Source organism: Gossypium arboreum, chromosome 4, assembly GCF_025698485.1.
Source record: "Gossypium arboreum isolate Shixiya-1 chromosome 4, ASM2569848v2, whole genome shotgun sequence".
Lineage (NCBI taxonomy): Eukaryota > Viridiplantae > Streptophyta > Magnoliopsida > Malvales > Malvaceae > Gossypium > Gossypium arboreum.
Window position 1 is genome coordinate 94,267,146 of NC_069073.1, and position 24,048 is coordinate 94,291,193.

Genomic DNA, 24,048 nt, shown 5'->3' on the forward strand with positions numbered 1-24,048 from the left:
ACTTACATTTTATTATTTAAAATTTAGTTTTTTTAAAATTACTTATTTATTGTTAACTAAGTGACTAATATCTATGATCTCTATCCATTATCCATAATCTATTACGGAGTTTTTAATTTTACTAAAATTGATTAATTTATTTGATAAAAACTCATCATGTTTATAAACAAGAATTCTAATTTTTAAAATACTTTTATTAAATGAAATTTGTAATAATAAATAAGTCAAACTTTATAGTTATTTTATTATGTTTCATTAACCAAAAATTATATAATAAGTAATTTTATATTTCATATATAAAATTTTATAATATTGCATTTTAAAATATAATATAATATACTATATTTATATTAAATTATATTATCTATAAATAATTATCATCAATTTATTAATTGTTAAAAAATAAAATAGAATAAAAGGAAAAAAAAGTTGGCTTAAAAGGAAACAAATTTCCTGTAGTGAGAATGAGGAAAGAAAATGGGGTTCTTATGGTAATAAAAGATATGGACTAATTCCTTAAGTAAGGCCTCTCTGTTTTTTTTCTTTTTTCATTTGGTCTTCTAATTTCACAATGTTTGCAAAGTCTGCACTTAGTTATTTCCAATTTCAAACATACACATTTTAATTGCATGTTTATATTAAGCCTTAAAACATATTTTATATTTTTGAATTTATAAAATAAAATTATTTCCTTATTCAAATTCTTAACGTTTTAACATAAAACTTATACTACCATTATGCTTTGATATTTTATAAATTATTATTTAATTTAAATATATCATATTTATTTGTTAAAATTTTGGTACAAAATTTGATTATTCAAATTTAAATATATTAATTTTTCGTTAAAAATTGAATATTTAATCAAAATTACATCAATATTTAAAAATTGAAAAAAAACACTTATAACTTAGAATTATTCAAGTTAAAACAGTAAAATAACTAGCCCAAGTTGTTTTCTGAGTAGGAATTTTACTCGTGAATTGGTAGGGTCAACAAAATTCCATTCGAATAAAAAATAAAAAATAAATTTTGAATTATTCAAATCGATTTAATTGAGTCAACTAGAATATTTTTTGAATTTCAAGTTCAAATCAAGTTAAATTTTCGATTTCAAATAACTCGAACATAGAAATTAAATCAAAATTGAAACTTAATGCATACAAATGCATCAAACTAAAGTTTATGTATAACATTATAAATTATAACAAAATTCATGTATAATTTAAATATTTATCTCGAAAAATAATTGTATTTTGATTATTTAGATTTAATACGAATTTATTCATTAAAAAAGCAATTAATAAAGGCCACGTGGATGAAGATGAATGGGGGTTGGGTGGCTTAGTGTCTAAGCAAAAGAGGTAAGATGAGGAAAGGGGTAACGATGGGATCAGGAAACTTTCATAGTAATTTTAACTATAATATTATTAACGGGGAAAAAAGAGTATATGGAATGGAGAGATGAAAATGGGAGTTTTGTCAAACAGAATTTGCAGAGAAGACTTGAAGCCTGGCGATCACATTTACTCCTGGAGATACGCCTACATCTATGCGCATCACGGTTCCATTTCTTCTTTTTTCCCACTCTTCATTTATTTTTTCATCGATCAATGATTTGATGAATTTTTCAATGTTAATGAAATCAGGGATATACATAGGCGAGGGAAAGGTGATCCATTTCACCCAATCACAAGGTGGTCGAGAGATCGGCACCGGAACCGTCTTAGATCGTGTAATTTTCAGTTCATCATCTTCAGAGGCTTCTAATTGCGCCGCATGCGGCGATCAATCGGGTCGCTGCGGCGTCATTTCTTCCTGCTTAGATTGCTTCCTAGCCGACGGTGAGTTATACCTATTCCAATACGCCGTTTCACCGGCTTTGTTTCTGGCGAAACCCAGGGGAGGAACCTGCACCATTGCCGCTTCAGATCCCACATCCGAAGTTCTTCATCGTGCTTCCTTCCTACTCCATAACGGTTTTGGCGTCTACCATCTATTCAAAAACAATTGTGAAGACTTCGCGATTTATTGTAAAACCGGGTTGCTGGTAATCACAAGGATCAGCGTTGGTCGGAGTGGGCAAGCGACGTCATTATTGGCGGCTGCTAGCGCCATTGTTTCTTCACCGTTGAGATATTTAACGACTAGCTTTAGTGGCCTGGCTGCTGTTGGTTACGGGATGTATTGTTTTAGCCGCTTGGTTTCCGACATCGGAGTTCGTCGTGATGTGGAAAAAGTTGCGGTTGAAATGCTTGTTTCCGCTTCTGCAGGGTGCCAGGAAACTTGATGATCTTCACACTGAATTCAATTTCTTTGTAATTTGAACTCATAATTGCAGAATATTGGATTCAAATATATGCTTGCCTCTATTTATAAAACCTACGTATATGGCATGTTTGGTATTCTTGACTTCACTTCATGACCTAGCATTATGTTAAATAATGCCTTAATTTTTAAAATTATGGTCAGGTATTTCTATGTTAAAAATTGTGATTTCTTTCTCCCAACAATTCAAATCTCAAATTCTATAATATCACTTATGGGCATCGAAACCATCAAATATAAATTTTTACGATAAAATAATAGTAAATTAAAATATAATAAAGTAGTAGGGTCGAATCTACAGAGGTTAATTGTCTAATTTTACCTTTTTTCGTGACCAGAATTGTTGTCGCAGTAACAGCCGTGCCAACAACTAGTGCGTTGCAATATTGGAAAATAAAGAAGGTGGTTTTTAATTGATTAAGATAATAAAATAAAAAATACGAAAAATGAAATAAAAACAGATTCAAAAATAGAAAAGTAAATTTAAGAAAATAAAATAAATGGATAAATAAAATATGTTTTAAGCTTAGCCTTATACTCCAATCTTAAATCAAAACTTAAAATAGATTTTCTTTTCCAATTGATAAGCTGATTATAGTAATTAAGGATCCCTCAAATCGTCAACTCTTCCTCTAGTAGTCAATTCCGGTATCACATGCAAATCGACCCTTGTCAAATTTCCAACCACGTGGCACGTACTCGTAATTTAAGACTTCGACAGCCTTGCGATCTGAAAAACCCAACTCATCTTACGATTACTTTGTCGAAGTGATAATCGGGCTAAGACTAAAAAGAATTTAGTTAATCATAAAAAAAATAGTTTTGTGGAAGATGGAAAGGGAAATGGCCTTTAGAAGGAATTAAACCAAAAAAATGAAAGTTAAAGAAAAGAAAAATGAAACAGCAGTATAGAAAAGTGACACAGGATGGGAAAGAAAAATAAGGAATTTTATTGAATGTGAAAAGCAAAAGTGTGTGTTTAATTAGCTGAAACCACTACGTATTTATACATAATTTTAGTGCTAAAATTTAGTTAGATATTTTTTTAAATATTATCACTAAATAATTTAAAATTTAAAAATCATATTTAAACTAAAGATTAAATTTAAATTAATTACAGAGTTGTAACAATATAAAAAAATAATTCAATCTTTATCTAGCCACTTTTAGAAAAAAATCTTTAACCCTTCAATCTTTATCCAATCATCTTTGAATTTTAACCTTTCAATCAAGCTATCATATTTGCTTTTTGTTTCAATTTAACCCATTTTTGTAAGAATTCGAATTCAGCACACCAACTTCATTCCTGATAAGAAAATTTGAAATTAAATAGCATTTTATTTGATAATTAGCCAAAAATAAAAATAAAACTTTATTTTGCTATTACGTTCCCCCTACTTAGCCGATGCTTGTCCTCAAGCATGATATCTACCAAAAACAATTCGTCAATCCTTTTCAAAATCAAAACCCCCTTTCCTAGTCAAGCATACTGCAAACAATTAGGTGAATAAAAAATAAACAACTGCTAAACTCAATCAATAAGCATTTTATAAAATCTCGAATAGTATGTCAAATTGAACTATTTCACTAAATTTAAGCTTAATCAAACATGCGAAACAATATATATACTTTTATTTATATTTATATATATTATTATTTTTTTGTTTAATTTTTATTTTTATTTTTATTTTTTTCAAACGTAGTCAAGTCTTTTGATGCAAAATGAGATGATAACCAAGTACCTCACCCTGGTTACTCAACCCGACACGTTCTCTTTATTTATTTTTAATGAATTTGAGACATAATCAAACCTTTTGACGTGAAATGAGATGACAACCCAAGCACCTCATCCCGGTTACTCAATTTCACATGTCCCTAAACGATTTATTTCTCCTTTCTCAAGGTAGCTTAGTTAGCGAAGTGTTACAAGCTTTGGCTCATCACCAAACCTTTTGACGCGAAATGAGATGACAACCCAAGCACCTCATCCCGGTTACTCAACTTGGTCACATTTTTGAATCTTCACTCTTAACCAAGCTATTAGCAAATTTATTTAAAACGAGTACTTTCATTAGGCAAGTTTAAAAAAATCAACAATTTTCATGAAATATTGACTAAGACATAACATTTTCAATTCTACAAGCAAGCAATAGTTATTCATGATTCACTCACTTATTTAAATAAACTAAACATAAGAATTAGAGTTTTATTTTTGAAACGAATTAAGAAATTATTCTTAGCAAAACACATGTAAAGAATAATGTATGGCATGATCCTATGAACCCTCTATTTAGCCCATATTGTCCTCAATGTGCAAATTAAAATAATAATAAATAGAAGGGTTAAGTGTACTCCATGTGTATATTCAATAGGTCGGAGGACGGTGGAAGGGATCACTTTGTAGCATGTTGAGGATGCTTGAGATGCTGGCTTCCATTGTTTCAAGGCCAGCTTCAATGCGATGAAGTCGTTCATCTACAGTAGAAGGTGATTGCTCCTCTTGTTTTCTAGTAGCCAGATCGTGTCTTCGTCGAAAGACTTTATTGCTTCGAGCGGTTCATGTACTTGAAATATAATGCGAAAAAATGTATTAAACAATATTTTTATAACATTCCTAACCCGTATTTGTTGCCGGAATAGGGTTACAGAGTATTACTGGAGTTTACAGAGTAATTACACATAATTCTTGTCATTTATTATTCATAGTCGAAAACTAATTATATCTTCCCTTGAATGGGCCCTCGAAACCCAATTTAAGGATTAGAAACAAGTCAAGACTAAATCGAACATTCAGAGAATTTTTTGCAAAATTCTAAATTTTTTCCTTAGTGTAGGGCACAAACGCCCGTGTGGTCAAAGGACACGCCCGTGTGACCCTTTTGACATGCCTGTGCTTCATGCCGTGTCTTACCTTGTGTGACTCTCTGACTTAGGTCACACGGCCAGCCACACGCCCGTGTGCTAAGCCGTGTCGTCAATTTATTTTTTCGAAAATTAGGTACAGGTTTTACACGGCCAAGTTACACACCCGTGTGTTAGACCGTGTACCTCACATGTTGAGACACACGCCCATGTCTCTGCCCGTATGCTCAATTCTGAGCATTATGTTTCTCAATTTTAAGATGCAGGAGACACACGGCCAGACTACACGCTCATGTACATGGCCGTGTGTCACACACGGCTAAGACACACGCCCGTGTCTCTACCTGTGTGGATGAAAATAGGCCATTTTAAGGTCACTTTTCTCACCCTTTTTATTATCAATCTGCACACAATACTTTCATATACCAATATAATCCAACCAAGTAACCAATACAAGCCAAAAATCATGTTTTAAACTTATTAAGTCATTACAAAACTTATTTGCATAAACTTACCATAATAATTTCATTCATTAATTACAAAAAACTACCATTAAACACATGCATACAAACTTATATATATATGATTCACAACCATATTTTAAGTTTAATTCTTTTCTAAACTAATCCTATACATGTCATATAAACCATATGTTGTATTACAAACTCTATCGGAGAAATCTGGATAGTGTGGTTTGATGTGTTGATCCGATCCTCCAAACTCACGTCAATATACAAAGAACATTTAACACACAAGAGTAAGCTTATAGAAGCTTAGTAAGTTCATAGGCTTTAAAAATAAATCTTACTGAACAAACTATAATAAAACATTAAACAAGGCATTTCACTAAGATTGCCTGCCAATCACAACTTCAATTAATAAATTCACTTAATTGAGCTCAATATTAAAAACTTCTTATTTTCTTCCAGAATAAGTCCATATGACACTTACCAATACTTATCAAATTAGTGAACGTCTTACGAATTTGAGTACATCGTTTTCTTAATGTCATAGTCCAACTATGGTCTTACACGTATATTGCCATGGCCTTGCCATGGTCTTACACTCGTAGTGCCATAACCCAGTTATGGTCTTATCATCAGGATGTCATAGCCCAGCTATGGTCTTACTCTTATACATATATTGCCATGGTCCAACTATGGTCTTACGTTCACGATGCCATAACCTAGTTATGGTCTTTTCACTAAAATGCCATAGCCCAGTTATGGTCTTACATTTAACACTTTGCCATGGTCCAACCATGGTCTTGTTCGTCAATTTATCTTGTAAGATGGAATGATCGTACTCAATCCTGTGTTCCACTTAATTTGAACATTCAATTTGATCTTCATATATTATTACAATAATCATATTTCAATAAAAAAATATGAAATTATACATTATATTATTTCTATATTAACAATTAATCATAAAAAATCAACCATATGAACTTACCTGGGTAATTTGTAGTAGTAGAAATTCTGGAACTATTATGTTAATTAATTTCTCTTTTCCACGTTTATCTTCGGGTTCTTGATCTATAATGTAAAATTATTCATTCATTAGTATCTAATTCAATTCTAATTCACTTCACAATTAATACCCTTCAAATTTTAAAATTACACGTTTACCGCAAATGTTACAGTTTTTACAATTTAGTCCTTATTTAATTAACTCATCAATTGAGCTAATTTTTCTCAATTAACACTTTATCTAATCATTTTAAGCTACCCCAAAGCCTCTGATATTCAGAATTTCAGCACCAAACCCTAATTCTTAACTTTTTTACAATTAGGTCCTAAAACCAATTTCTATCAAAATCACTTAATAAAATCATCATATAATAAAATTGAGCTTCAAATCCGTGTTAATTCATCATAAATATCCAGCATTCCTTTATGGTAACTTTCAAAATTTTCCATAGAATAAAAAACTAATGAATTCAATAGTTGGACCTAGTTATAAAAGTATCAAAATCACAAAAATTACAAGAAAGAAACAAGAATTGAACTTACTTGTAGCAAGAATATGAAAAAACAACTTAGAGAGACTTGTTAACGGTGTTTTTGGCTGAATAAAAATGAAGAAATGTCTAGAAATTCATTTTAGTCCAATTTTATCTATTAAATCTTATTTCTTTTCCAATTTTGCTCCTTATTCACACTAGTTTTGTTGTTTTCCTCTTCATAAACACCGTCCAACCTATTACCCATATGTCTAATTTCCCATTTGGTTCTCCCTTAATTACTTCTTAAGCTATTTAATCCCCATTTCTTTAATTAGCAAGTTTTGCACCTTTTTCACTTTAATCCTTTTTAATTGATTGACTATCAAAACGTTAAAATTTTCTAACGAAACTTTAATACTAATTCACTAGCACTCTGTAAATATTTATAAAAATATTTATGGCTCAATTTATGAAATCGAGGTCTCGTTTCCTCATTTTCTACCCAATTTACCTAATAAATTCTTTTAAATCTCAAAATTCACTAATTCAAAAATATTTCTAAAATCACACTTGACTCATAAATATTAATTTATTAAATTTTCAAACTTACTCGTCAGGTTTAGTGACCTCAAATCACTGTTTCCGACACCACTAAAAATTAAGCTGTTATAATTTTATTTAATTATCAAATTAAACTAGAATTTAAAATTAAATTAAATAAATAAAGATAAATATGGGTTGCCTCTAATAAAGCACTTTTGTTTAACGTCATTAGCTCGACGACCTGAGTATTATTCGTTTGTTCTTCGAGAATTAATTCTTCCATTACGTGCACTTGAAAGTTCTCATAGAAAGATTTTAACCTTTGCCCTTTGACCTTGAAGCATTTTCCAGATTCCTTCATCATCGCTGGATTGAAATGTATTCGAGCTTCTCCGCTTGAGTTTTCCTTTTCCTCTATCTGAATCTTTAAATGTTCCGGTAATGGTTTGAGTTCCAATTCTGGGGCTTGCGAAATAGCAGACAAAAGTTTAGTTTGAAAAGGAGACAATTCAAATTCTTTACCTTGACTTTTGAGAAACTGTGGTGCCTCCATGTAAACGACAGTTTCACGAATTGACTCTTTGAATGTCATTAATTCCTACGGTTTATCTATTGTATTGAGGTCTAAATTCCTGCGAAGCACAGTTTGTAACCCATCCTCTTCATCATACTCAAAATGAAATTTCGTTAGTGGTTCAATAATATCAACACTAGAAATATTCGACATTGTATTGGGTTGGCCCATTGCCTCATAAACATTAAATTTTACCACCTTACTATTGAATTCCATAATGAGGGTTCCACTTCGAACATCAATCTTTGTACATGCGGTATTTAGGAATGGTCTTCCGAGTAAAATATTAGAAGTATTTTTAAGTAGTCGTCCTCTATATAGATGATGTAAAAGTCTGAAAGAAAAATTAGTTCATTTACCTTTACGAAGACATCTTCCAACACCCCTTCTAGATATATGCATGACCTATCTGCCAATTGAATAGTCACTCCTGTTTCTTTCAAAGGACCCATGTTTAGCAATTTAAAAATATATAAAGGCATTACATTAATAGAAGCTCCCAAATCACACGTGGCTTTCTTTATGCCAATATTACATATTTTGAAAGATATAGAAAACATACCTTGGTCCTTACACTTAGGTGAAATTTTCCTTTGTAGCATTGTAGAAACGTTTTCTCCCATATTCATCCATTTGTTTCCATGGAGCTTCTTTTTACCGGTGCACAATTTTTTCAAAAATTTTGCACAGCGTGGAACCTGTTTAATTACATCAAGTAAAGGAATATTAATTTCTACCTTTCGGAATGTCTCAAGGATTTTTTTTCCTCTCGTTCCTTTTTAACTTGGACGAACCTTTAAGGTATGGGGAAGGTACAACAAATAATTTATGAGGTGCCGGCTTAGTGGGAGCTACTGGTTTGGCTTCCTGTTCAACGTCGTGGTCACGACTCGTGCTAGGCACTAGTTTTGACTCTGTTCCATCTTTTACGGTTACAACACTTACATTTTGACGTGGGTTTGGCTCGATTTAAGATGACAATTTTCCTTGGTTCTCCAAGCGACTAACCGTAAGTGCTAGCTTACTTATTTGCTGATCTAGTTCTTGGAAATGTGTTTCAGTCTTTTATTGGAACTTTTTGGTGATAACAGCTAACCTCTTTACTATGGCTTTAAGAGATGACTTTGGAGATTGATACTGTTGAGGAAGATGTGGTCTTGGTTGATATGGTTGATTGTATTGAGGGTTCGACCTATAGCTTAAGTTTAGGTGATCCCTCCACCCTGCATTGTACGTGTTTGAATATGGATCATAACGCCTTTGAGGTGGCCATGGGAAGTTCCCAACGACATCTACTTGTACAGTTGTGTCTTCAAGTAAAATCAAACACGAGTCAGTTGGATGATCAGGCTGAGCACAAATCCCGTATAGTCGAGTTGGGTTCGATTTTCCTGCAAGCATACTTTTAACCACATTAGTAAGTTCATCAATCTTATTTACTATGGAAAGAGTATTTAGGTCATGAACCCTTCTCGTGGGTTCCATAGGTGGTCGATATTGTTGAGAATTTGCAGCCATGGTCGAAATTAATTCCCTAGCTCTTTGAGGAGTCATGTTTACAATATTCCCTCCAGTAGCAGCATCAATCATCTTCATTTCCATTGGGAGTAACCCCTCATAGAAATACTATAAGATCAACTTTTCACACAAGCCATGTTGTGGGCAACTTGCGCACTTCTTGTACGCTCCCAATATTCGTAGAGTGATTCTGCTTCTTTTTGTTGTATTTCGACTATACTTCTCCTTAATTCAGCTGTTCGAGCTACTGGGAAAAACCTACCAAGAAACATCGAGACATATCAGTCCAAGTATTAACAGATCCTGAAAGTAAATAAAACAATCATTCTCTAGCAGAATCAGCTAATGAAAAGGAAAAGCTCGTAGTTTTATTTGATCTTTAGTTACTCCTTCTAGTTTCATGCTCAGACAAACCATGTGAAACTATTTCAGATAAGTATGAGGGTTCTCAATTTTCAAACCGCGAAAAGTAGGCAATAAATGCATCATTCCCGACTTTAACTTGAACTGTGTTTCACCCACCAGATAAGTTATGCATAATGGTTGTTGTTCATCTAGTGTAGCTGCAAGTTGGCGTATAGTTTGATCTACTATTTTGTTTGAATCTTTGGATGGGTAGATATATTCAGTGTAAGATCCTTCTTCAAAATCAGGTTGTGGTTGTTTACCGCGCCGAATAGCTTCTCTTCGAAGTGTTCAAGCCAACTTTTGTATTTTCGGTTCAAAAGCTAGAGTTTCTAATTCTGACTTGGTTATAAAGAAAACAAACAAAAATTAGAAATTTTCACCAGTCCCCTACAATGGCGCCAAATTGGATTGGCGTCAAAACCACCAAATATAAATTCCTATAACAAAATAACAGTAAATTGAAATATAGAGTAGTAAGGTCAAATCCACAGGGACTGGTTGTCTAATTCGCCTTTTCTTGTGACCAGAATCGTTGTCGCGATAATAGTCATACCCACGACCAATGTGTTGCAATGCTAGAAAATAAAAATGGTTTTAAATTGATTAAGATAATAAAATAATAAAATACGAAAAATAAAATAAAATAAAAATAGATTCGAAAATGCAAAAATAACTTTAAGACAATAAAAAGCCTTAGCCTCGGTGTACTCCAATCTTGAATCGATCCTTGAAATAGATTTTCCTTTCCAATTGATAAGCTGGTTATAGCAATCGAGGATCCTTTAAATCACCAACTCTTCCTCTCGTAGTCAATCACGGTATCACCTGCAAATCGACCCTTTTCAAATTTCCAACCACGTGGCATGTACCCGTAATTTAAGGCTTCAACAGCCTTGCAATCTAAAAAGCCCAACTAGAATCAACGGCCTAACCGTGTGAGCCATTTAAATCCGATCACTGTCTCCCTTGACGAAATCCAACTAGCTTTTTCCAATTGAACACGCAATTTGTTCGCGGGATTTTGAATATAGCACTGCCGACTCAACTTCCCAACTATACGCCAAACGATTCCAACCCAATGTGGGCTTTTTGAATTGAAATCGAATCAAACTTGAGGAACGAATTTGTACTATCTCATATACCAGAGAGATAATGAATACTGAATTGAAAATTATTTAGTGTGGATTCATATCTCACGATTACTTTATCAAAGTGATAACCGGGCTAAGGCTTAAATGGAATATTTAATCATGAAAAAAATCATGCTTTGAAAGTGGTTTTGTGGAATTGTAGAAGATAGAAAGGGAAAGGGCCTTGAAAGGTAATTAAACCAAAAAATGAAATTTAAAGAAAAAAAAAGAATGAAACAGCAGATAGAAATGTGACACAGGATAGGAAATAAAATTAAGGAATTTTATTGAATGCCTAAGGCAAAAGTGTGTGTTCAATTGGCTATAGCTACTAGGTATTTATACACACTTTTAGTGCTAAAATTTCGCTATATTTTTCCTAAATATTATCACTAAATAATCCTAAATATAATCACTAAATAATTGTAAATATTATCACTAAATAATTCAAAATTTAAAAATCAAAATTAAACTAAAGATTAAACTTAAACTAATTACACAGTTGTAACAATATAAAAAATCCTTTAATTTTATCCCGCCACTTTTAGAAAAATCTTCAACCCTTCAATCTTTATCTAGTCATTTTTGAATCTTCAATATTTCAATAAAGCCCTCATATTTTATTTTTGTTCCAATTTAGCCCATTTTTGTAAGAGTTTGAATTCAGCACACCAACTTCATTCCTGATAAGAAAATCCCAAATTAAATAGCATTTTATCCTATAATTAGCCAAAAATAAAAATACAAATTTATCTTGCTATCAATCACTTCAACTCGCATAAATTTAGATTCAAATAGTAGGATGAAAATATTTAGTGGTAGAATCACTTAATGGGTTATGGTGTCAATTGACCTTATAAAAATGTAAAAGCTCGATTTTGGGCCTAGTCGAAACAGTGGTTTCAGAACCACTATTTTGGGGCTGGAGAAATTATTTTTAATGATATTTTATGTGTTATAGCATGATCATATGAGTGCATGAAAATTTTGGTGAAATAATTTTAGCGATTTCATGCTTAATTGCGAAAAAGGACTAAATCGCGTAAAGGGAAAAAGTTTTGTTTTGCTAGTTAAAGGTGTCAAATAGCTATAGAACATTAAATTAAGGTATTTATTGAGTAAATAGACCATAAATATGTTAGTGGCTGATCAAAGAGACAAAAAAAGGTTGAAAAGTCAAAGTTGTGGGTATTAGGTAGCTTTTCTTGGCATTAAAATAAAACAAAAAGAAAAAATGTCATCTTTTCATCTTTCTTCCTTCCCCCACCAAAAATACCAGAAAAATAGGGGTTTTGAAAGCTCAAAATATCAGCAACTTCCATCCCTTGCAAGTAAGTGATTTTGATGATCATTTTTGTTGATTTTTGTGTTTTTAGGACACTTATAGCATGAACTAGCTAATGGGGGGACTATTTTGTGAAATGGTTGATGGTCTAGGGATTTTCCATGAAAGGATTTATGTTGTTTGCTAAATTTTTATGGAAGAAAATGAGTCTTGATTGTGTAATAAACAACTTTTGTGAAAGGATTTTTATGGAAAACACCTAAAATGGTCATTTTGTATAAGTTATAAAATAGGTTGTAATTGTGTGAAATAGTGGAAATTTGGGGTTGTCATAAGAGTAATAATTGGTCATTTACACTTGGCTAATAAGAAAATTCGATAAAAATCGATTTCCGGACCTAAGAGTAAATCATTTTGTGAAAGTCTAGGGGCAAAATGGTCATTTTTCCAAAAATGTGAATTTTGATTGTTAAAATTTATTTAGTAATTAAATGAGTGAATTTCATCATGTTAGATCAAGAAAATCGAGATTTGGGCTTAAATCGAGAAAGTGCGTGATTAAAGACAAAAAGAGAATAATTAGCCGAAATTACATTTGAGGTAAGCCCGTGTGATTAAATGAGCATGATATTTATGCCATTGTTATTATACTTGAAAATCTATCTTGCCATAATTGTGTTAAATTTTATGTTGATGATATTGTATATGAGAAAGTGATGTCAAATGTAAATCACATTTATGTGTTGATTGAATGCTTAGAGATTTGATGGAATATGATATTCCATTGAAACGAGTAAGTTGTATGTAAATAGTACAACTGCATTGTTATTATATGTGTTTAAATTGATATAGCGTGAATTGCTTAGTTGTGGAAATGATTATGTTTGATGAATATTGAGATAGTAGAATTCCCATTTGAACCTTAAGAAACAATTCGGATATTCATGCCATGACATTCGGGTTATTTGTGTGCCAATGTAAGACATGTCTGGGACATGCATCGGCCTTGAGATGTAAGCCAGTGTAAGACATGTCTGGGACATGCATCAGCTACGAGATGTGTCAGTGAAAGACCATGTCTGGGACATGGCATCGGCACCTATATGTGAGAGCTAGTGTAAGACTATGTTTGGGACATGGCGTCGGCCTCAATTTAGATAGTCAGTGTAAGACCATGTCTGGGACATGGCATCGGCATTATACCCTATATTTGAGGCTTTGTGAATATCCGATAGCTTTCTGAATGGTTCAACGGTGAGAGTTACGATTTAAGCTAAATGAGAAAGGTTATGACCATATTGTGAGTGGTACAGGTACTTACATGAAATTGATGAGATGTGAATTCAATTCATGTTATATGATTAGTAAGGAATGAATATGAACATGTTGAGTAACACAGGTATGTATGCCAAGCCCATGAGAAGTGATTTCAGTTTATGATGCACATTTAGTGAAGATGTAAATGGGTAATTCATGCTTATGAGAATGATTTTATGATGACCTTGTGATTATAGGTCTGTACTTATGATGTATGAATATGTAACCTTACCAATGTGGTGAAAATGAATTAATATGGTGTGATAAACATAGTATCGTTAATTTACACTAAAACAAATTTGGACAGCAGCCATAGTCCGAATGTAAAAATCCACAAAAAATTTTGAAAATTGAGTTAGAGGCTGAATAAAATATGAAATTAAAGTCTAATGAGTCTAATTTCACATAGAAGAAATGGTGTAAGCAAAAGAGTTTTATATTATGAAATATTTTAATTTTTGTGAGATAGAGTTAGAATGACTTCAAAATCCCCTGTTGTGATTTGAGAAAATCATTGAAAATTATACAAAAATATTTATGAGTTATAATTTATATATTAGAATTATTAATAAGTCTATTTTCAAGAGAAATAAACAGGAACATCATCCGAGTCCTGTATTATGAGATAATTAATTTTTAGTGAAGAGGGGTCAGAACTGTCAGACAGCGAAAAAGGGGTAACCTTAAGGAATAAACTGTACTAATTGGCTAAACCAAAAATTCTAAAAATTTTATCGTAAGAATATATGTGAGTCTAGTTTCAGGAAAAATTATTAGAACTTAATTTGGAGTTCCGTAGCTCTAGATATAAATGATTTAGTTACTGTGACTCGATAAAATAGCTTGACTAGAACATGAGTAAAACTGCAAATAGGATTGTATTACCATGAGAAGCAAGTTGATAGATTGCTTATTATTTTCATACAGTCTTACTAAGCTATAAAGCTTACTCCCTTCCTTTCCTTTCCTTTAGTATTTTCAGGTTAGCTCGACGTTGGAGATCGTCAGAGGCAGCATCACACTATCAAGTCGCTACCTTTGGAATAATGAAGTATATATTAGAAATTTCAAGTGAGTGGCATGTATAAGGATCTAGTTGATTGACATGTATTATTTTGCTTTGGCCTAATGTGTTGGCTTATATTGAGTTATATGTATATGACCATGAGATGTGGCTCATATTGATTTTGGCTTGTAAGGCTAACTATTCATGTCATGTCTAATGTTTATAAGGTGATTATATTTGTTTGCCATGCATGGTTAGTAATATGACATATGTGTTGGATGTATGCTCTATGACCAATTGAGGTGGTCATAGCCATGTAATAATTGCACGTTATAAACACAACGTGATAATGATTGAACTTGAGTGCTTGATGGATAAGTTGGTAACCATAGTATAATGGTAAAAGTGGTCATCAAAATGACAAGTCTTATGAATGTGAAGTAAGGAATCTAGACTTGGTATTGCATGAGTAGATGCATTACTTGTAAGAGGACATGCTAATGTTAAGGATATGTCTTAATAAAGAGTGTTTAATCACTAAAATGATGGCATGATTTGCGATTTTGATGTGCATAAGGTTGTAAGAGATTATGGGTAACATGAGGGCTTGGAAAATAGCCTAAGTGTTGGCCACACGGGCTGAGACACAGTTGTGTGTCTCAACCGTGTGAGGGACACCGCTTGGAGACACGGGCATGTGGCCCAGCCGTGTAGTTCGAAGTGCATGATGACATCATAAACAGAGAGTTACAAGGCCTGAGGACACGAGCGTGTCAAAGGCACACGGGCATGTCCCTATGTCCACACTAGCGTGTGACCCTGTTTCATGGGAAAACTTTCTAAGTTTTCCTGAACTTCTCAAAGTTCTCGGTTTAGTCCCGAATCGATTTTGATGAATGTTTTGGGTTTCGTATACCCAAATAAGAGACGACATGCATGTGTTTGAAAGGTTTTGAATTAAAAGATTTTTGGCCCGATTTTTGCATGAATGTGTATGTTTAAGTCGGTAATGCCTCGTACCCTGTTCGAGAGTCGGACTTGAGTAAGAGGTGTTACAAAAAAAAAATTCCAAAATAAATATTACTTTTTTTACAAAATTGATGCATTAATTTACAAAAAAAAAATAAAAAATGACTACAAAAAGAATTGATCTCACAAAATTTTTTGAAAAAAAAATTATTTTATAAAATCAATTATTTCATATAAAAACAAATGAATCGCTTTTTAGTCACTAAAACCTTAAAATTTTTATTTTTCTTTTTGTTCCAACATTCATCACATTTTTTTTAAATTTCTTTTACTCTCTTATTCTCTAGAATTTTTACAAGATAAGTGTTCAATCTTTCAATACTTTCATTTTGATCTCCCAATTTGATAACAACTTTTTTTTATGTTATTAGGGATCGACCCGATTAAGCAAGGAACAAGTAAAATAGCGAAAGAAATTGAGAAATTGAACATAAATTTAACATGGAAACTTCTCCAAGAGGATAAAAGACCATGGGTAAAGATAATTTTACTAATGGCAAAAGAATGAAGAGTACAAAAAGATGGAGATAAAAACTAAATCTGAAATTCGAAAACAAAGAACCAGGTCTAATAAATGCTAAAATATTATACTAATAAATACTAAATCTTCTAAAATATATATATATATATATATATTGTTTAACTCGAATTGCAAGCAATCTCTTATTTTATCTAACAGGAATTTGGATCACACAACTCTAACAATCTCTACCTTGACACGAATTCTCACAACGTCATCTGTGCCAAAACTCGCCACTGGCTTATCTTGAACTGTACAGCGAATTAACAGAGTCGAATCTGCTTGACATGAATTCTCACAACGCCATCTTTGCCAAAGCTAGCCACGGGACTATCTTGAATTGTGCAAGGAATTAACTGAGTTAAATCTGTGCTCAGAAGCTGGAAGACTTATAGCCTTCGACTTGTGCACTGCCAAACCAAAACTAACCGAGGTCTAATTTTCATGAGCACAGTGCCCTAAATTTTCAAAAAATGCATCCAAAGGATAACCTCTCTTCAACAACATGGTCATACTTTTTCCCTCATATGACCAAGTTGCTTTAGCTCCAAATGAGTCGATTTTGACTCTATAACAGATGAGGGACATCCGGTTTCACTAGTCACTATAGAACCTTCCAGAATATAAAGATTGACAGTCATTTTACCTTTTAACAAAACAAGAGCCTCATGAGACACCTTAATACTATTAAAATAATGTTGATTCTACAACCTTTCGAGTCTAAAATACTCAAGAAGATGAGATTCTTTTGTAACTCAGTTACATCTTGACATCTGAGAATGTGCTAATTGTCCCATTGTGCCTCCTAATTTTAATAGTACTAATACCGATTACCTTACTGGATGAATCATTTTTCATGCGCATAACTCCACCTTCAATCGAATTGTATATGGAGAACCATTCTCTGTTGGGACACATGTAGAAAGAACATCTCGAATCTAGGATCTACTTGGACATAAGCTCGGAGCTATCGTTTGTTGACACTAATAAGAAATCATCACTACTTTCATCGGTTAAATTAGCACCAGCTACATCTTCCTCGCTACTCTCAGCAGCCCTTTTATTTCGTAGTTTATAGCAATATGTTTTGACGTGACCTAACTTCTTACAATAACGACAACTTTTGTCTCACTTCTTTGATGCTACCAAAATAAAATCTTGCCTACCTACCTTACTATCCGAACCAAACTCATTTTCAAGTTTGTCTTAACTCAAGAAATGACCCTTTACATCCTCAAATGAGAGTTTGTCTCTATCATAAATCAAGGTCTCCCTGAAAGACTTGTATGAAAGGGTAGAGAGCACAATAATAGCATAGCCTGATCTTCATCGTCAATCTTAACCTCAACATTCTTTAAATCATTCAAAAGAGTAATAAATTGACTAATGTGATCTCTAAGAAGCTCAGATTCATTCATTAGAAACGTAAATAGCTGTTATTACAACACTAAACGGTTTACAAGAGACTTAATTGCATAAAGAGTCTCTAACATTTTCCACAAGGTAGATGAGGTTTTCTCCATCAATACCTCTTGCAATACCCTATTCGTGAGGTACAATTGGATTGCAGACAAGGCATTTTCATCAAGCTCTTCCCATTCTATCTAATATAGATTCTCAAGCTTTTTCTTGGTAATGACCTTTTTTTGGCCAGTCTGAACTAAAATTGCCATCATCTGAACTTGTCATAGATTGAAATTTATGACACCATCAAACTTCTCAATGTCAAACATTATTGTTGTCATCTTTGAACGAGTTGATCTACGAAAAATTGAACTAACTATGATCCCACTTGTTGGGGATCGATCTAATTAAGCAACAAACAAATAAAATAATAGAAGAAATTGAGAAATTGAACATGCAATATTAACATGAAAACCCTTCCAAAGAGGATAAAAATCACGGCTAAAGATAATTTTACTATAATGGCAAAAGAACGAAGAGTACAAAAAGATGGAGATAAAAACTAAACCCCAAAAGCCGAAAACAAAGAACCCTCAAAACGTAAACACAAAATTCTCCAAAAAGTGTTATGAGTTCTAATCTTTAATGGGTGTGTTTTCTAAAGCTATAAAAAAGTTTATTTATGGACTAAATTTGTAGGTCAAATAAATTATGCTTATAAATGCTAAATATATTATACTAATAAATACTAAATCTTCTAGAAAGAAAATATATTTTGTTTAACTTGACTTGCAAGGAATCTCTTATTTTATTTAACAGAATTTAGATCATATAGCTCTAACATATGTTTTATTGATTAATCCCTAGAAAATTAGGATTGTGGCTTTTTTATGCATTATTTATTTTTTATTTATTGAATAATTTTGGGATTATTGATTTTGTATGAGATTCTTAACTTCGTGATAAAGTAATGATTTCTAGAGGTTTGGTAAAAATCCTTGAAGAAATTAAGATTGATTAATACAAACCCTTGAAGAAATTATGATTGATTAGAAATTTAGCATTTTTTTGTCACATTTGGTTTTCTTTTAAGTTTGGAAATTAGGAATAAGTGGGGGATTAAATTGAAAGAAGCAGTAAGTTGGCAGCCTCTATTGAAAAATCAGGAAAGTCAAGTGACTTAATTAGACATGGTTGAGATCAAATTCTGGTTTGGTTGGATTAAAATTGATTGGTTTCTTAGTGAGGGACAAAATGATTACCAACAGATGGTTTCTATGGGGTTGATAACTGAGTGCGAAGGGCTATAAATAGCTAGGAAAATGACTTCCTAGGGAGAATTCTTTTCAAATATGTTTCATTTTCTTCTCTTCTTCAACTTCTTCCTTAGTTGCTCCGAGAAAGAGACAGTTACAGGAAGCTTTGCATGGAGTAGTGATCATAAGGTTTGAGTAAAAAAAGTAGAAAATCCAATAAGTTAGTAAAGTTCTTATTCCTTTCGTATACGTAAAATTAAGAAAGTGAAGTTAAGGATTTCCAGAAACCTTTTTAGTTGTTTTGCATGTTTTTTGGAAAACTGAGTTTTAAGATGAAAGTACTGAGCTTAACTCATGGTTTTTTGTTATAATGCTTAGCTGCTAGGAGAATGGAAGCTCTGACATTTTATGGTGCCCCAAACCCAGTCGGGATGGTTCGACCTGAATTTCGAACTTCACATTAGCCACCGAAGTGACTCTCCATTAAAACCACCACAAAACACACCAACCACCAAACACACCTCACACAATTATTCATGGAATATTGGATAACCTAAATTCATGCTTCCGTTATACTACTCTGATCATCAAGTCATCAGCATAATTCGTAAATTGAATTTTTAACAAGCAAATATTATAAAAGCTTCAATTGAACATTTATGCAGGTGATAGGGTATTTAAAATATTATATTTGAAAGGATTTTAGAAACCATTTTATTTAAAAACAAATGATTAGATCTAAATCATAATGTAGTAAAATGTTGGAAAACACCATTTCATAAGGTTGAAAATATATAGTAGAGTAATATGTATAAATCTTGTTTGGGAAAATTCATTAAAACATCATGCATCTCTTCATAAAATCATCATCATTTAATTAGTTTACAGGCCACCTATTATTTACGTAATTTGTCTAATTTTATATTTCATGCATACTAAACTATGATTAATTTCCAAATCACACATAAAACATAGAAGACTTACCTTAATAACCAATAGCTCTTCAACCTGCACTTACAAGTTAGTCAAAAAATTACTCATACCATTCATTAAACATTCATAACCTACCATTCAATCATCTATCTGAATTAATAATAAAAGCTCCAAATCAAACCAATTAAAGAGTCCATAATGTCCAATTACAAACCATTAACAGTTCATAGTCTTAAATTGTCTAGATTAGTCCCACATTTCCTTCCTTATTTACGTGTAAGACCATGTCTGGGACATTGGCATCGTATATGAGTTCGTGTAAGACCCTGTCTGGGATAGTGGCATCGATATGTGGTTACATGTAAGACCATCTCTAGGACGTTGGTATTGTGCAAGCTTTTCAACAATCCGAGTATCCTTATTAATTTCAAACGGTTTGACGGGCAATATCAAGTTAAGATCGAATATGAAAACGAGCTAAATGGTTCAGGTACGTATGAAGTTAAATGATTATGAAAGTAAGGTAAGTAAAGTACTTGTAATGAAGATATGAAATATGTTTAATACAAGAGTGAATTATATATGATTTTGAGATTGTTCATATTCGGCCTAGTAGATTTCAATGCTAATGTTCATTTGATGAATTATTTTCTTCCGACTTACTAAGCTATTCAAGCTTACAGTGTGTATTTGTTTAACGTTTTATAGATTTTAGAAGCTGGTTACGAGCTTAAGGATCGTCAAGGAAATCCGTCACACTATCGATCACTTTTCGGTATTCTATAAGTTTGAACTTTGAACTTATGGCATGTATAGACTAGATAGTATGTTTGAACTTGAAGTATGTATATATATTTAGCCATGCGAAAATGGCTTGGGCATAATGCCAATGTTTTTGTTTATTTGGTTGTGTTTTCAACTCATGTTGGAGATGTGTTTTATGGTGAATATGCTTGTGGTGTTTGGTTTTGTGATTTGGAAATGAGAAATGCTAGGTATAATAAACAATCGGTATTATGGTTAGTTCATTATAGAGAAAAATTATATAATGGGATAGATTAAGTGTGAATGATTGTATTATTCGGCTTGACTAAATAGGTGAGGTAATGAGTTTGATATATTGATATGTTTTGTACTTATGATAGTTATTAGTTTATTTGGTAAAGGAGTAATGTTCATTCAATGTATATTTGGCTATGATGGTAAGTTGTTTTAAAAGTATTTTTATTGTATGATTTATGTGATGGAAATGATAGATAATATCTATGTGAGTATTCGGCTATCGTTTTAGGTTCAAGTTGACGAGTATGAAAAATTAGTTTTTGGCATGTATTGTTTGAGTATAGGAGTTCGAAAATAGCCCAAATAGATATGGTCTTATATGTATAAAGTTGTAATAATAAAAGATGTATATTTAGTTTAGTTTTAAAGTCCCTTTTATGTGTATCATATATGTATAAATGTATATGTCTTGTATGTCGTGTATGTTAAAATAGTATGCTAGTAAGCTGAGTATATTATGAACTTATTAATTGGGATCGAAAATGGTGATTGGTATAATAGTAAAATGGATATGAATTAATGGATAAGCTGATGGTTACTTTGGTACATAGTTAATGGCTAATGTTGAACGAGAATTATGGTTAAAATTTGGTTATACATTTTTAATTTAGGTATGGTAAATGTGAATTGAATGTACTCTTAGTTGTTACTTGTTCTCAAAATGGTTTAAATTAAAATGGTCATGTACTCATGGTTTTGTGACTAGAAAAGAGGTAAGATTAGTCTTAAATCATATTTGTTTAAATGAATTATATGTAAATGTATGACAATGACCAATGTCGAATATGATATTGGACATAAAGTTTTATGGTATGATTTGTCCGGTCTTTTAAGTGTATGTGTATAATTATGAAGTTAAAATGTTTGATTATTTATTAAGTATTCAAATATTATTTTATAATGAGCATATGATTTGTGTATATATTTATATATCCAAACATGTTATGTATGACTTTGAGGTATGCTTATTAATGTGCAAATATCATTATATGATTGATAGGGATTCAGACAGTTTTGAGTTATGATTCGTATTTGTAGTATGACAATATTGTACATTTAATGTTTAATATTTAATATTCAATTAGTTTTATATTTTTTTATATACGAATAAGATCTGTGTGAATATGTGATGTTCGGTAATGCCTGTAATCCTTAGTCCAACGATGGATACGGGTTAGGGGTGTTACATTTGATTGGTATCAGAGTTACAGTTTAGTCGATTCTAGGACTAATGTAGCGCTTATGAGTCTAGCTATACATGCCATATTTATAAACTGTGATAGTTTATGATTCCTGTCAATTAAAATGTGTTTTCGTATAGTAAATGGATCCCGATTGAGCCGTAGCCGATGACATGAAAAGTAATGTGCCTGCTCCTGTTCAAGAGGCAGCACCAACTAATTCTAGGCTGATTTCAAATGGCCACGAGGGAGAGGCTAAACAAGCCTTCTTTCAGATGATGAACGAATGGCTCACACAGTATATTCGGACAAATCCGACTATTCAACAATCCCCACCCCGGCCTAATCCTCCTCAGATACCCGTGGTACCTCAAGTTATTGATCCGATAAGATTAAATAAGCCCCCGGTTGATAAAATCAGAAAACATGGGGCTGAAGAATTCAAAGCCACTGTTGATGACAATGCGGAGCGAGCTGAATGCTGGTTCGATAATACTATTCGTGTGTTTGATGAGCTATCCTGTATCCCTGACGAGTGTATAAGATGTGTTGTATCCTTACTTCGAGATTCTGCGTATCACTGGTGGAATATATTAATATCAGTAGTTCCGAAAGAACGGGTGACCTGGGAGTTCTTTCAGACTGAATTCTATAAGAAACACATCAGTCAGAGATTCATTGATCAAAAACGTAAAGAATTTCTTGAGTCGAAAGAGGGTCGTATGACCATAACAGAGTATGAACGGAAATTTGTTAGACTTAGCAGCCAGGAATGTGTTCCGACTGAAGCTATAATGTGTAAAATATTTGAAGATGGGTTGAATGAAGAAATTAAGCTGTTAGTCGGGATACTTGAAATAAAAGAGTTTGTTGTACTAGTCGAGCGAGCATGCAAAGCCGAAGAGCTTAGGAAAGAAAAAAGAAAAGCTGACTTTGAAACTAGAGATTCACAAAAAAGATTGTCAGGTAAAACATTTCAGTCAGCATTAAAGAAATTCCAAGATGATTTTAGCTGTTCAAAGGTTACTACGGGCTATTCTAGACATGATCGAGACAGACCACCAGTGAGTTCGAGAGCTACCTCAGTAGTAGTGTTGGTAACATCCGACCGAACCAACCTGAGTGCAAACATTATGGTAAACGACATCCCGTCAGTTGTAGATTGAATGATCAAGCTTGTTTTAAATGTGGATCGATGGATCACTTCATTCGTGAATGCCCTGAGTTGGTTGAGCAAGACATGAAGTAGAATATGAGGTCTAGTAACACGGCAGCTCAATGTAAACCACCCAGAAATATGGGTAATGTGAGTGGTAGTCAGAGGGGAACTAAAGACACGGTTATTAGATCTGAGGCTCGAGCACCTATCAGAGCTTATGCTATCTGCGTGAAGAAGCTTCGTCTCCAGATGTGATTACCGGTACTTTCACTCTCTATGATACTAGTGTTGTTGCATTGATTGATCCTGGATCGACTCATTCTTATGTATGTGAAACTTTAGTATCCAGTAAGACTCTGCCTGTTGAGTCTACTGAGTTTGTGATTAGAGTGTCAAACCCCTTAGGCCGGTGTGTTTTGGTTGATTAAGTATGCAAGAATTGTCCGTTGATGATTCGAGATTCATGTTTTTCGGCTGATTTGATGTTGTTGGCATTCAGCGAGTTTGATATAATTCTGGGTATGGATTGGCTAACATTACATGATGCTATTGTGAACTGCAAACGGAAGACTATTGATTTGTGAT

General features: G+C 32.7%; 1 protein-coding gene and 1 long non-coding RNA gene across 2 annotated transcripts in view; one reads left to right on the forward strand and one right to left on the reverse strand.

The window, feature by feature from the left end:
- LOC128291878 (uncharacterized) overlaps positions 1 to 24,048 on the reverse strand; it is a 95,618-nt gene that overhangs the window by 17,370 nt on the left and 54,200 nt on the right. The gene's annotated exons all lie outside the window — the stretch shown is intronic.
- LOC108455961 (protein LEAD-SENSITIVE 1) lies at positions 1,365 to 2,381 on the forward strand. The gene is made up of 2 exons (XM_017754546.2): positions 1,365 to 1,564; positions 1,650 to 2,381. The coding sequence occupies exons 1-2, from the start codon at positions 1,465 to 1,467 to the stop codon at positions 2,288 to 2,290; spliced, it is 741 nt and encodes a 246-aa protein (XP_017610035.1). The 5' UTR covers positions 1,365 to 1,464; the 3' UTR covers positions 2,291 to 2,381.

What these genes read in the sequence shown, in the direction of transcription:
- LOC108455961 (XM_017754546.2), top strand. Translation starts at nt 1,465, where the DNA reads ATGAAAATGGGAGTTTTGTCAAACAGAATTTGCAGAGAAGACTTGAAG. An exon ending in CTACATCTATGCGCATCACG is followed by an intron (nt 1,565 to 1,649) that starts GTTCCATTTCTT and finishes TAATGAAATCAG; the next exon opens with GGATATACATAGGCGAGGGA.